Source organism: Sturnira hondurensis, unplaced genomic scaffold (assembly GCF_014824575.4).
Source record: "Sturnira hondurensis isolate 20B ecotype Veracruz unplaced genomic scaffold, ASM1482457v3 Scaffold0000867, whole genome shotgun sequence".
In the NCBI taxonomy this organism is placed as follows: domain Eukaryota; kingdom Metazoa; phylum Chordata; class Mammalia; order Chiroptera; family Phyllostomidae; genus Sturnira; species Sturnira hondurensis.
Window position 1 is genome coordinate 16,459 of NW_028073498.1, and position 13,591 is coordinate 30,049.

The 13,591-nt window shown below is 44.4% G+C and overlaps 1 protein-coding gene across 1 annotated transcript in view; it reads left to right on the forward strand.

Annotated features, from left to right (window-relative positions):
* The first annotated feature begins 4,653 nt into the window (after nucleotides 1–4,653).
* SLC6A11 (solute carrier family 6 member 11) overlaps nucleotides 4,654–13,591 on the forward strand; it is a 122,922-nt gene continuing 113,984 nt past the window's right edge. The window contains exons 1-4 of the mRNA XM_037050548.1: nucleotides 4,654–4,978; nucleotides 8,072–8,206; nucleotides 8,330–8,470; nucleotides 11,914–12,004. Of these exons, the coding sequence (XP_036906443.1) occupies nucleotides 4,741–4,978; nucleotides 8,072–8,206; nucleotides 8,330–8,470; nucleotides 11,914–12,004 (605 nt within the window). The 5' untranslated portion in view covers nucleotides 4,654–4,740. The remainder of the gene's footprint in view (nucleotides 4,979–8,071; nucleotides 8,207–8,329; nucleotides 8,471–11,913; nucleotides 12,005–13,591) is intronic.

The window sequence follows — 13,591 nt, forward strand, 5'->3', positions numbered from 1 at the left end:
CACCAACTGCTAAAAATGTTTGCCCTTCAGGCACATCTTGTTCCACACTCTACACTCAGCCTTGGCTTCTATGATCATCTTTCAGGCCCCCCAACACTCTCTGCATCCAATTCATTGCACCTGTCCCTTCAGGCTTCAGTTCATCTGTCACTTGCTCAGGGAACCCTCCCTGGTCTCCTTGACAAGGTCAGATCTCTCAGTAACAAGCTCTAGTAGCATCACAGACATCCTTTGCAGCATGTACCAGAATCTTCAACCTTCTATTCATTTCTGTAATTACTTGCCAAGCATCTGCCTCCTTTGATATTCTGTAATGGTGGGCCTGTACACTGGCTAGGTGTAGGTGTGGGGGTGATTTCTAGTGCTGTGGTGTAAATGCAACCACAGCAGATTTCAAGCTACCAACATTTGTGACTCATAAAATCTCTGAAAATGTAATAATTGGCTCTCATGAGGTGGTATGAGCTACCTCCAGTATACCACTAGGCCAAGCCTTGTAAATGTTTTTGTACCCTATGATCAATAAATGTCTGGAAGATACTCAAAGAGCCATAAATATTTGGTGAATGAGTGAATGAGCAAATACCATTTATAGAAAATGAAAGACTTTGAATACTTTGGATGCCCAAGAAAAGCGTAAGGGAGTCATGACATTTCTGTTCTCTGAGGACTATTTAGATATTTACTTAACAAACACATCTATATTGGGCACAAATTCAAGTACTTTACAGCTTTACAAATACTAACTCATTTCATCTGCATAACAATTAAAAGGTAGATACTATTAGTACTCTCATTTTTAAAAAATCTTCAGTAACTTTACCAAGTCTACATCCTAATCAACAATTAAATAGTAAGTCAAAGTAACATCTAGAATGTCAGAAGGTCTTGGTATTGTCAAAGCATGAAGAAATGTTGCCTGATGGGATTTGCTGGTCTTTTCATTTTTCTCATTACCTAAAAGCAGGTGGCCCATCCAGAATTGTGGAGTGGCCTGTTGAAGCTTCAGAGATGGCATTAGATGGAGACAGCATCTTGAAAGAATAGGGTGCTGTCCTTCTAGATGTGATCTATGGTTTCAAGTAGTGTTGTTCTGTCCATAACTCTTCCTCTGGATCTTTAAAATGTCTTTGAGTTGGCAGTTCTCTGTATTTTTCTGAGATGCAACCTTTTGTAATGCCCATAAGTCTGACCAATGCTTCCATGTTACCTATTTCTTTCTACTCTTTGAACATCGGTATTTTGACAAAGGATTTTACTTTTCTAGTTCTTGGGGTGGCTCTAGGGTTCTTTGAGCCATAGATGAGTGGTCCTCTACAGAGAAGACACTTCACAGTGTGGAAAAAATGCCAGCAGCTGGCTCCAACTTCTGGAACTACTAGGTTAAATAGTGTTTCCTTCCCACAAATGCATGGCCTTCCTGGAACCTGAGAATGTAGTACACTCATTTTACAAATAAAGTAACTGAGGATCAGAGTAATTTGCCATGGTGGTTCAGCTGGGCTTTGAACTCAGGAAATATGACTACAGAGTCCACATCCCTAACCATTATGTTGCATTACATCTGGATTCGCTCTGGAATGAGGCATGGCCCATATTCCCCTTGATCCACTTTGTGGACATGAGTGTGTGGGTCTTCAGGTCATTGCACCTCAACAAAGAAAGAATAAAACGGCAAAAGTCCAGAGACGAGGCACCAATGAGATGGGGGAGATGAAGGCTCTTCTGGATAAGGAGGGAGTAAAGAGATTGCCTCTTTCAAAAGATGGTTTTAAATACTTAGTAAATTCTAACAGGAGGAAATGACTTGGTCAACTTTCAAAAAGGAAAATATTAAACTTCAAAGGTGAATTTTGGGCACAAGTACAAGCACAATGTTCTCCTAATGTAGTCTCGCTTCACCTCTAAGACCACCCTAAATGATGGAGATAATCAGGATCATTTTAATGAACTGAGGACACCAAAGCTCACAAGTTAAGGGATGTACCCAAGACCACAGAACTCATCAACACAACTGAGCCCGGATCCCCAGCAGAGGATGGCCAGTCTCCACCTTCTCATGCTGGTTCAATGTTTCTTCTCAAGAAGGTCTTGTAGAATCACAGCTGCTCAGAGGAAGTCAATTCCTGGAGCTAATTATGCTGAGCAGCAGTACAAGGTGAAATGTAATTACATCAAAATATGTTTACACAGATTCTGGGGTGATAGCCTAATATAGCAATAATAATAGCTGGAAGCGTATCTCTAACTTTTGATGTAGTTGTTTATTTAACAAATGGACTCCTAGGTACCAAGTACCTACTGTGTGCAGGAACGGTCAAGATCAAAGATGGATCCTTTCCTTCACTGCCCATTCTATATACTGCATTGAGGATTACTGCAAAGGAAATGAAAGCACTGATGTGGAGTTTTAGCATGAGAGAAAAATGGCATTAATGTAGAAGGAAAGGCTGTAGAGTAATTATGAAAGCCAGGGTCAGCAATTTGATTTTATCCTGCAGGAAAAGAATGAGCAATGAAGCTTTTAAGTAAGGGAATGACATCACCATCATCATCATCACAATAAAAGTAATAGCTACTGTGCCCAAGGCTTTCAGCCCTCATACCCACCCCACATGGAAGAGGAGGGACTTGAGGCAAGAGATAACATATGAGGGCCAGGGCCTGAATCTGAACCTACATCTACCTGAATTCAGTTTATTCTTACCCTAACACTGTGCAGGATCTTTGCTTTTGAACACATGCCAGACACCACACAGGGACATAGGTTTGGGAGCCACCAGAATTTAGTTGGGTGGCTGAAGGCCAGAGGACAAACAAATTTAAGAGGAGAGAGAGAGTTAAACTAGAGAAGCAGTGAGAGAAACTGCAGCTGAGGCTGGCAGTATTAAGGAAATCATGCAAGTGTGAATTTTAACAAAAAAAAGAGAAGGGAATAACAGTACAGAATGTTACAATACCTAGAGGTCAGGTAGGGTGGGGATGGATAAGGAACTATAGGATTTGCCAAATTAAGAAGACTTCTGGGACTTCACAGACAGCCTTTTCAGAGAAGTGGTGGGGGTGGGTGCCAGATTGCTGTGGGCTGAGGAATGAGTGGGAAGTGAAGACAGGGCTGGCAGCATGTAAACTTACTCTTTCAAGAAATATTATAGTGAGGGGGAGGGGAGGAAGGAGACCTGAAAGGGGAAGATGGTGACAGAAGGGTTTCCTTGGGGGATAGAGGTGGGAAGAGACTTGAGCAGTTGTAAGCCAGAATGAAAGGAAAGGCTGAAGTCTACAAGACAGAGAGGCTTTCCCTGACACAGCCCCAGAGGGAGATCCGAGGGATGAACGGAGAGCACAGTGGGTGGCTTAGGGAGAGCTCACTTGCCTGGAATTCTCCAGGGCTGTGAAATGACGGATGGAGGTGGATCTGATTATCTTTGTGGCCGCTTGTAAATCTGACATTCTTTCCTTCTTTCTCCCTTCCTCCCCTTCTTCTTTTTCTTCCTTCCTCTTTCTGTCTTTTGCAAATATCTAGTGAGCATCTACTATGTGCTAGGTCTTGTTCTAGGCTCTGGGGCTATTATAATAAATAAAACAATGTGTAGTGTGGGGCAAAAGTGGATTTACAGTTGTTTCTATGGTAAATAATGCAATAATTAATAAATAATACAAGAATAAACTGTTGCATGTACTCACAACTGTGAACCTACTTTTGCCCCACCCTGCGTACCATCCTTACAATTAAGTGGGGAGACCAGTATAAAACAAGAATATGCACAAATAGCGTATGCATATGTGTGTGACTATACATTGTATGACAGTATTAATAATTGCTATGTTCACTGAGCACTTCTAACATATATACTAAGTACTTACAAACATTTCTCACCCCATAAGAAAGATCAGAAAACAGAGGCACAGAATGGTCAGATGACCGCTCACAACTAAGAGAGGCAGAGCACGAGCTTCAACCTAGATTTGCATACTTCCTGACAGGAGCGCTTAACTGCCACACTGTCCTGGCTCACTGTGTCTGGAGCTGTGGGCACCAGAATGAATAAGATCTAAAGGTATCCCTACCCTCGGGGAGCTCACGGTCCCTGACAACTGGGAAGAAACCAAGAGTCCATTTACTTCCTTTTTCCTCTGCATGTGGTCTCCTTGACCAGCAGCATCTGCAGCACCTGGGTGCTTGTTAGAAATTCAGAAGCTCCAGCCCAGCCCAAACCAACCCACTAGATTAAGTACTGCAGTTTAAGAAGACTGGTGCTCGGTATGCACGTTAAACTTGGAGAAGCCAGGTCTAGATCCCACTTCTGTTGTTAGAGATGAGCAAGCGTGGCTCCGGCCTTCAGCGGTCACAGAGACAGCGGACCTTCGGGACTTGGCGAAGGAGCCCAGCCTAGGACTGAATGGGCGCTTCCACTCCTGTCCTAAGAGGCCAGCGGGAAGAGGCACGAACGCGAAGGGCTCGCAAAGTGCTCAGCGCGCGCAAGGCGCTGGAAGGTGCTCGGCGCGCGCAGCCCGCTCCCGGGCAGAGCCCAGCTGAGGCGGCGTGGGCGGCGCGGGCGGCGCGGGCTCCCTGAGGGTCGGGCCGCAGCGCCGCGTCCCGCAGCCCGCGCCGGGCCGGGTCGGCCCCTCGGCTCCACCCCCTGCCTCCTCCTCCCGCCCGCTCTCTCGCCTCCTGAAAAGCTAGCCCGCCCGGGGCGGCGGCGCAGAGCCGGCCCGGCGCACGAGGCAGCCAGCGCGGCCATGACGACGGAGAAGGCGCTGCCTCTGGGTAACGGGAAGGCAGCTGAGGAGACGCGGGAGTCTGAGGCGCCGGGGGGCGGCGGGGGCGCGGTGACCGCGCGCGACAAGCGCGACAAGGCAGTCCACGAGCGCGGTCACTGGAACAACAAGGTGGAGTTCGTGCTGAGCGTGGCCGGGGAGATTATCGGGCTTGGTAACGTGTGGCGCTTCCCTTACCTGTGTTACAAGAACGGAGGAGGTGAGTCAGCCGGCCGGTGGCACTGGGGAGGACGCCGGGAGGGGAAAGCAGCCCGTTGGGGGCGGGGAAGCTATAGGTGAGGGAGACACCCCTCTCGCGTCCGTGAGTAGCGGGACCCTCCAGGGAATTCCCGCTCCCGCCACCTGGCGCGCAAGCTTGCTCGGGCGAGGCTCACCTTCCCATTGCGCATGCGCACGTGCTCTTCGCACCTAAATGTGCCGCCTGCTGGCACGTGAGGATTTGTCCAGCAGGTGCGTTGTGCCCTAGGTGGACCAGACCAGGACCCGTTTCATGTGTGACCTGCACTGCTTTTGCGGGGCAGGAGACAGTCCCCTTGAGCCTCAGATTTCCTAACTCGAAACCTCCATGAAGAAAAGGGGCTCGATTTTGAGCGATTACTGAACTGCCAGGCTCCGTACTGAGCTTCCCGTGTCATCCTTAAGAGTCATCTCACCCGTTGTGCAGAGGAGGAATCTACGGGTCAGAGAAGCCACTCAATAAGTGATAAGGATGGCGTTGTGACACCAAGGGCCTTGTTTTACATTGGGATTAGACCAACGACAGGGAGAACTTTTCATTTAGGCACTGCTGTTTGATTTTCTGCCCCGTCTTTCATTTGATCTTAAGGCCCTTTTCCAGCCACTGTGGGGGAAGAATTGGCACCGAGCAGTTTCTTTTACTGGTCTCACAGTCACCCACGACAAATAGCAACAACGCTGATTAAACGTTTAAGAGATGCTTAGAGACTAAGGGTAGGGGCCATGGAAAGGAAGGTGATGAGATGATCCTTTGTAGTGACAAAACATCCAAATAAGTTTTGTGGAGGTGCAGTAGTGAATCCTCAAATTTCTTGGTTCAAGGAATGGGCTCCAGCCTTTAGGAACCCCCACCAATCATCATGAGAACAGCCAGCAGATCCAAGGCAGGGGACCTTGTAAAACCTTACTGGGTGGCATAAAAGGAAAAGGCTTTTTCCTTTTCCCAAGGAAAAGCCTGTATCTATGTATTCCTGTCTTGCTGTTTCTCTCTCCTCCCTCCACCCCCCAGCAGATCCCCAGACTTCAGTGAAGGTAGCTTAGAGTTGGCTGGCAGGGACCAGGCTGTGTGGAGCAGGACTTCCTGTGTGAGCAGCTGCAGGGAGAGCAAGAACGGTACTGCTTGGCCTGAACTCTTTCTTTGGAGACATTCATTCTGAAGGCACTGGCTGCTCCAAGCCTGCTTTACACTGGCAATGAAGTGGCCACTGGTGGTGTTGGCTTGGCAACAGGCAGAGAGGGAGTGGACTCCAGGACCCTGAATGTACCCTGTACCCTCAGCTGTGAATCCCACCTCTCTTTGCAGATTCAGCTTTCATAAGCTGCCATGTCTGCTTAGAAACCTGTGGAAACCCTTTAGGATAGTCCCAAACAAAAATTGTTTTAGCATAATTTTTTGTGCAGTAAATTTTTATGCCAAAACTAAAGGCATTCCTAAAAGCAGAAACAAGGTAAGTTGGGATAATTACAAAATCTGCCACAGATTAAAAAATTTGTAGCGAGTAGTTTTAAAATGAGTTTTTTTGGGGATTTTTTTGTTTGTTTGTCTTTACTTTAACTTGCCAAGAGTCTCTATTGGGTGCACAGATATCCTGGTTTAATTGAGCTAGTTACCTGAAGGAATTACTAACTTTGTGGATACATAGACCAAAAGGCTTTCAAAAAGTGTCATTTGTTAGGTTCTAGCAGGGGTGTCCAACCTTTTGGTGTCTCTGGGCCACACTGGAAGAAGAGCTGTCTTGGACCACAGATTAAATATATTGTGACACGTAATCACAAAATAATCTCATGATGTTTTAAGTAAATTTACAATTTTGTGTTGGGCCACATTCATAGCTGGTTGGACACCCCCATTGGAGGATTCACAAGTAAATTACAGCATATTAGGGAAGCTGCTGCAGCTTGTTTTAATCTCTTAGGTTAAATGCAAAAAACAGACCCTTTTATCCCCTTTCACATGCTTTTTGCCTTCTAATATAGTTGGGGTATCTGCTTATCAACAGTTTACCTTTTAAAAAATATCCACATAGCTCTACTCATAGATCCCAATAGTAGTTTAAAGCATTTCTTTCCAAATGTGAAACTTTAAAAATAGTGTCTTGCCCAGAAAATCTAAGAGCCTTTCAAAACCTGGTAGATATGAGTCTACTATCAGGATTGATCAAAATTGTTGCTATTGATCCTGCAGTTAGAGACTTCATTTAGCAAAAAGCAATTTCAGTTAAAGCCTTCACTTGTGAGATCAGATGATGGGAAATGGCATATGTTTTCATGCTTTGTTATTAAAGAGAGAGAGAGAATGAGGGATTTGGAAAAATTCCTTCTGGCTATAATAGCACATGCTCACCTCAGTTATTTAATTTATCTCACCGAAAGGCACAGGCAGTGGTATTGTGTTTCAAGATAGGAGTAATAAGGCTTATGATGGTCTTTTCTCAGGTTGATCCAAAGCCAGCCTTTCTGAACAGATTGTCTCTGCATACTCCTTATAACTCAACTTCATGCTTGGGCCTCGGGTATCAGGACCTGATATTGCTCATTGCATATCTCCTTAAGAATGCTTTTCTTCATGGAAAAGATATTTTGCAGGTCACTCCAAAGTAAATAAGTAGGGGGGCCCTCACCTGGCCTTTTGAAATTACTTTAGAATAAAAAAGAAGGATGCATCACTCAAGGATGGAACGAACTTCACCTGTGCTGGAGGGTGAAATGTAGAAATAAAAGAATCAAGCAAATGAAACATTTTATTTTGTATTATCATCTTATCCACACAATCATTCTATGAGATAAGCAGTGCAGATATTAGGTAAAGCCCCACACTGCAGAGGAAGAAGTTGAGGCTGGGAGATGTGAGGTAGACCACTCATGGTAGTGGGTAGCAGAGGGCACAAACCCAGGGCCACATTTTCTGACTCTGGTCCTTATCCTGGCAACCTGACCTCAAGCTTAGAGGATATTTTGTCTTGCTTGTAGTAAGTACTTACTAAAGATTTCTTGTGCTGAATATAAAATGGTGGGGGCAATTTTAACCTCATTTCCTTATTTTATATTCTTGCAGGGGCATTCCTGATTCCCTATGTGGTATTTTTTATTTGTTGTGGAATTCCCGTCTTTTTCCTGGAAACAGCTCTGGGACAATTCACGAGTGAAGGTGGCATTACATGTTGGAGAAAAGTTTGCCCTTTATTTGAAGGTAAGATTGAGTTAATAAGAAAATAAAATGATACCTGGGTGACGTCAGGGTGTGAAGAGCAGCTGAGGCTATTGATATAAGGCAAGCAGAGATTCCAATCACTTGCTTTGCTTGTTCTTTCAGGCATTGGCTATGCAACACAGGTGATCGAAGCCCATTTAAATGTGTACTACATCATCATCTTGGCATGGGCCATTTTCTACCTGAGCAACTGCTTCACCACTGAGCTCCCCTGGGCCACCTGTGGGCATGAGTGGAATACAGGTATGGTCCCCAGGGAGGGTGTCTCTGGAATTGAGCGTGTTTCTTTGTCCTAGAGAGCAGTCCTGGACCCTGGCTTCTCCATGTGACCCAGATTTCACTGAAACTGGAGGTCAGTTTTGCACTACATCTGGGTTCATTCTGTGAGTTGCAGCCTTGAAGACTGAGCTGAGCCCTGGTTGAGGAATTGACACGGGTAGGTGATGAGGATGCTTTTTCCTCCCTTTGCCAAATACAGAGACTGAGTCTTTTGGGGCAAGAGTTGAGGTATGAGGGGTTCAGTCTCTACTTTCAGCCTTGTCTCTAGGTATTGGATTTTCCTTCATAAATGAAGGTTAGATTGTCTCAGGGGTTGCAAACAGGAGGCTAATTAGGCTTTAGGTCAGCGACCAGCAAATATCTAAAATGTGTTTGGTTGGCCAAACTTCTGAAAAATCAGAAGACTTCACATAAAATCCCAGATTCCCAGCTTCTCTTAGAAAACTGAAAAGATCTGGCAACACCAGACCCACATTCCCACATCCTTGCTTGGCAGCAATGGCTGCAGCAGAGAAGCAGGTATTGTCCTCAGATGAGGCCACATAGTTCTTACCTACTCCTTCTGCTCATTTACTTTACCTGTCCAACCCAGGTAGATATTTGAATCCATCGCCCCACTGTACTGCTTGAATGAACACGTTTTCAGATTACTTTAAATACTAATATACTATTCAATTTTCAATTTGTCATCTTATCAGCACTAAGTATAATCCAGAGAAGGCAAATATGTGCCAACTCCTATCTATGGTTATGTTGTGCTTAGAGCAGACATCGCTAATCGATTATACAACTCTTTCCTTTTGAGTCTAGTCTTGGCCTCGGAGCCCTTCTCAGCAGTACTCCAGCACCCACTGCCTTTTGACTGAAACTGGCATACATGCTTTAAGCCACAGGTGGCAAACACAAGGCCCATAGGCCGAATCAGGCCCTCCACCTTGTTTTATCTGGCCTGGAACGTCATTCCTGCAACCTCGACCCGGTTGCAGCACTGAACTCTTGCTTAACTATTTACGAGTAGTTACATTTATGCAGTCTTAAAATTACATTTGGCTCTTTGAAGGCAACCTGCGGGGCTGATGTGGCCCCTGGTGAAAATGAGTTTGACACCCCTGCTTTAAGCTATTCATCAACCGTGTGGTTAGGTTGTCCCTAGAAATGGCCTGTCATCCTGAAGGCTGAAGTATCATAAGATTGGGTGGTATGTCAGTCATCAGAAGGAACAACGGGCATTAGGCTTAGAAAGTTCTATGAACCAGTTTCTAGCCATGCATAGCCTTGCCCTGCTCTCTTGCCCGTTGCATTTTATGGAGGTTTCACTGTCTCTCTTTAGGGCACTGGTTCTTAACCTTTCTTTGGCCAGGGACCTCATACAGATACTTAGCAAACTAAAATTGAAGGACATATTCTTGGAGGCTCAGGAGCCCTCAATGATGATTTAATTGTGTACATTTATTCTGAGGATATTCTAAAAATATGCACATGTTCTGGATCGTCTGTACCACCACCTTGTAACTGAGGGCAGTCAGATTTTAGTGCCTGACTTTGTGTGTGTTTACTATTGAAGATGTATTCTTGGTAAATAGGATGATGGCAGGCAAGGGAAAAAGAGCAGAGAGATTTAATTCATAAATTGTACATTAGTACTAAATGAAGTTCCAGTAGGAATAAAGGTTTTGCAAAAGTGTGAACAGAGAAACATGGTGTTATCGAGTTGAGTCTCAAATAGCGCATTGAAGAATGGGCAAGTTGAACCCAGTAGACTCCACCTCCTACCTGTCAGTGCATTTTTCTGTTGAAGTCCATTAATATTACGAAATGGCATTGTCTTACCCCCCCACTTTATGCTATCAATTTGAATTGTATTGTGTCTGTAGTTTAGTTGGTAATTAATTGGTAAATTTAATTCTTGTTTATAGTTTTATGAATACTATAATTACAAAGACTTTGTCACTCATTGTTTATCTGTACATGATTAATGACCATCTTAATAAAAATATCTTGTCAAACTTGGGTGTCTGAGAAATTTTTACTCCAGGAAAAAAACTTTGAGAAACATAATTTTAGAGAACCTGATAAAAGCCAAGGGCTTCTCTCTCCAGAAAAAGGCACAGGGCACATCTGTACCTGTTATCTATAATAGCAAGTTTCCAGACTCCTCTCAGGACTCTTGTGGGCCCCACAGATCACCTCCATTTAGAATATGATTAGCACTTGCCAAGTGGAGTGGGAAGCAGGCAGACAACTGGGGGAATTTTCCCCAGCAGACTGCAAACCTTTTCTTCCTCTGGTTTGCACTCTCCCTTTTCTAAAGGCATGTGAACCCTCGAGATGTAGGAAACAACACACGTAGTTGGTGCTTTCTGCCCCTGGAGATTGCAGATAGAGTTTCGAGGGTTCATGTATGTATGAGAAGTACCATAGAGAAGCTGAACACTGGCTCCATGGTGGCCACTGTGCAAGGTACAGGGGCTCTGGAGTGAGTGGATAAAGCTGTCCTTGGGGAGCTTAATGCGTAGTGGCCAAGGTGGCTTTCTAGAAACGGGGGTGCTGTAAAGAGGCACAGGTCTCATGGTGGCAGACAGAACTGGACAATGACCATGGAAAAGAAGATGGAACCTTGGCTAGGGATGATTCTGCTTTCTGCCTCTAACTGGCTGGTGACTTGTAGGGGAAGGAGAAGATGTAGGTGGAGGTCCCTTGAAAACTTGTGATCCTTAGATTCCTCCTCTTCAGAATAAAGGGAATTGGAAAAAGTGGTACCTTGGAGGGCCTTTAAATTCTTTCTTAGAATTCAGGTTAGGGAGATCAGGGAGAAGGAATATACCAGTTGATTTGGGCCTTAAAGGATGAACACTTGGATATTTTCACTTGAGCTTCAAATCTCCCTTGGTCATCAAGTTTCCTGAAATGAGAAGAGACATTCAGTAATTTCTTTCTTAGATTGATTGATTGAAGGAGGGAATTATAGAAAAAAAAAACAACTAGGGATTCTTTGCACACACAGGCTGTCATTTCATCAGGTCATCACATATTTATGCCACCCGCATTACTGCCAGGGCCACCGAGCAGGACAAGTAAATGTATGGGCAGGCTTTGACAGGGAAGTGGAAAAAGGAAAGAAGATTTGAGAACAAATCAGGAAGAAAGAGTTTGATAGGGCACACTGAGTGAATATGAGATAGAAAAGGTACCCTGCCCCTAAAACATTTCCTTCAGTTTGAATGAGACCAAGCCTCTCAAACTGTTTGCAAGTCATTGATTTTACCCCCATGTTCTCTGAGGCATGTTTCCTTGGAATAGTGGAACGGTGAGGTGAAACTGCCTCGTTGCCCCATCAGCTTTGAATGTTGCCCAAGATCTGGGCAACAGAAGTTAATCTTGTATTTCTTGTCTTGTTTCCACTGTAGAGAAATGTGTGGAATTCCAGAAACTGAACGCGAGCAACCACAGCCATGTGTCTCTGCAGAACGCCACCTCTCCCGTCATGGAGTTCTGGGAGTAAGTGGAATATGGCTTATCTCCCTTGGCCTGTGGGGGCTCCATCCTGGTTCTGCTTAGTTAACATTGCCCTTGCCCGTGGAAAAAGCATAACCCTTCTTCTAGTCTTGCATTTCCTGGCTTCTGTGGGCATTTGCCAGCATTGGAAGCCAGAGGAGAGCTCTTTAGAGGTTTCCCAAAAGGATAGCCGAGAGAAATGCTTTCTTGTTCTTTGATGACGTGTCAGCATGCCTAACTGCTTATTAGGGCAAGAGGTGCATGGTAAAATGATGGACAGTTTAAAAATACATTTTTAACAGAAGAAAAGATGTTTGCAAAAAGCTAACTCAAGAGCGTATTTAGCCTGGAAAGCAGAAATCTCTGGGGGGATGGGTTAGTATTCTTTTAGTAGCTGACGTACATGAACTTTAATAGGTAAGAGGTTATTGAGAGGCAGGTTTCAGGTGTGGTTAAAGGAAAGCATAGCCTCACAGCATTGTCTGTAAGTACTTCTGAAGGTTGTGAGCACTAATCTCCAGAAGTGTTGGCCAGTGTAAGGCTGCTGCTGATCATTGTTGGAGAGGTGTCTGAATCCATAGACATTAGAGTCAGTAATTGTGTAGGTCACAGGTAGCAAACACAAGGCCCACGGGCTGAATCTGGCCCTCTACCTTGTTTTATCTGGCCTGGCACCTTGTTTCTACCCAGCAGCGATGCCAAGCTACTTGCCCCTAGTTAAGAAGTAGTTACATTTATACAGTACTAAAATTACATTCAGCCCTTCAGAGGCAACCATGAGGCTGATGTGGCCCCCAGTGAAAATGAGTTTGACACCCCTGGAGGTGGATATTTTCCAGGAGATGGGCATTTTTCACCAGCATTCCAAAGGGGTGTATGACCTGGGGATTACATAGCTGCCACATATTACTTATTCACTGCACAAACCTATCGGGATGTCATTAACACTGTGAAATGTGTGCTCCAGAACTGTGCAGTGTCAATCTGCATAACTGTGCACCATCGACCTGGCTTAGGATGTCTGTAGTAATGGTAGACGGATGCCTTTCCCAAGTACTGAGGAGGTTTTCTTTGTGGATCATAGGCTGGCTAAATGCCTTCTGAGGCTTTTTCACCTGAAAAAATCTGGTTTATTGAAGACCCTCCCTCCCCTAATGCTAATTAATGGTAGCATAGAGGGGCAGTGGTTTTGTTAGTAATTTTTATTTTCCTTCCCTTTCTAAACATCATTATGCTGAATTTATATTTATCATTCTCATGTGTATGTTATATGTATAGATAAATCCCAAATAATACCAAGGTTTTTCTTGCATATTTTCAAGTTTTATATTAGTGGTACCCATTACTTACATTTTTTTACAATGTTGTTTCTTTGCTCAGTATTGATTTTAAGATGTATCTCTATTAATACATTTAGCTTTGGTTCCTTCATTTTTTCCTGTTGTATAGTATTTTAGTGTATAAATAGACTACGTTGTATTCAGCCAGCTCCTCTGGATAAACATTTAGACTATGTCTCCTTTCTCACTATTACTAAGCACACTGAGTGAATGCCTTGTCTGTGCTTCTTTGTGTGCATGTGTGAACATT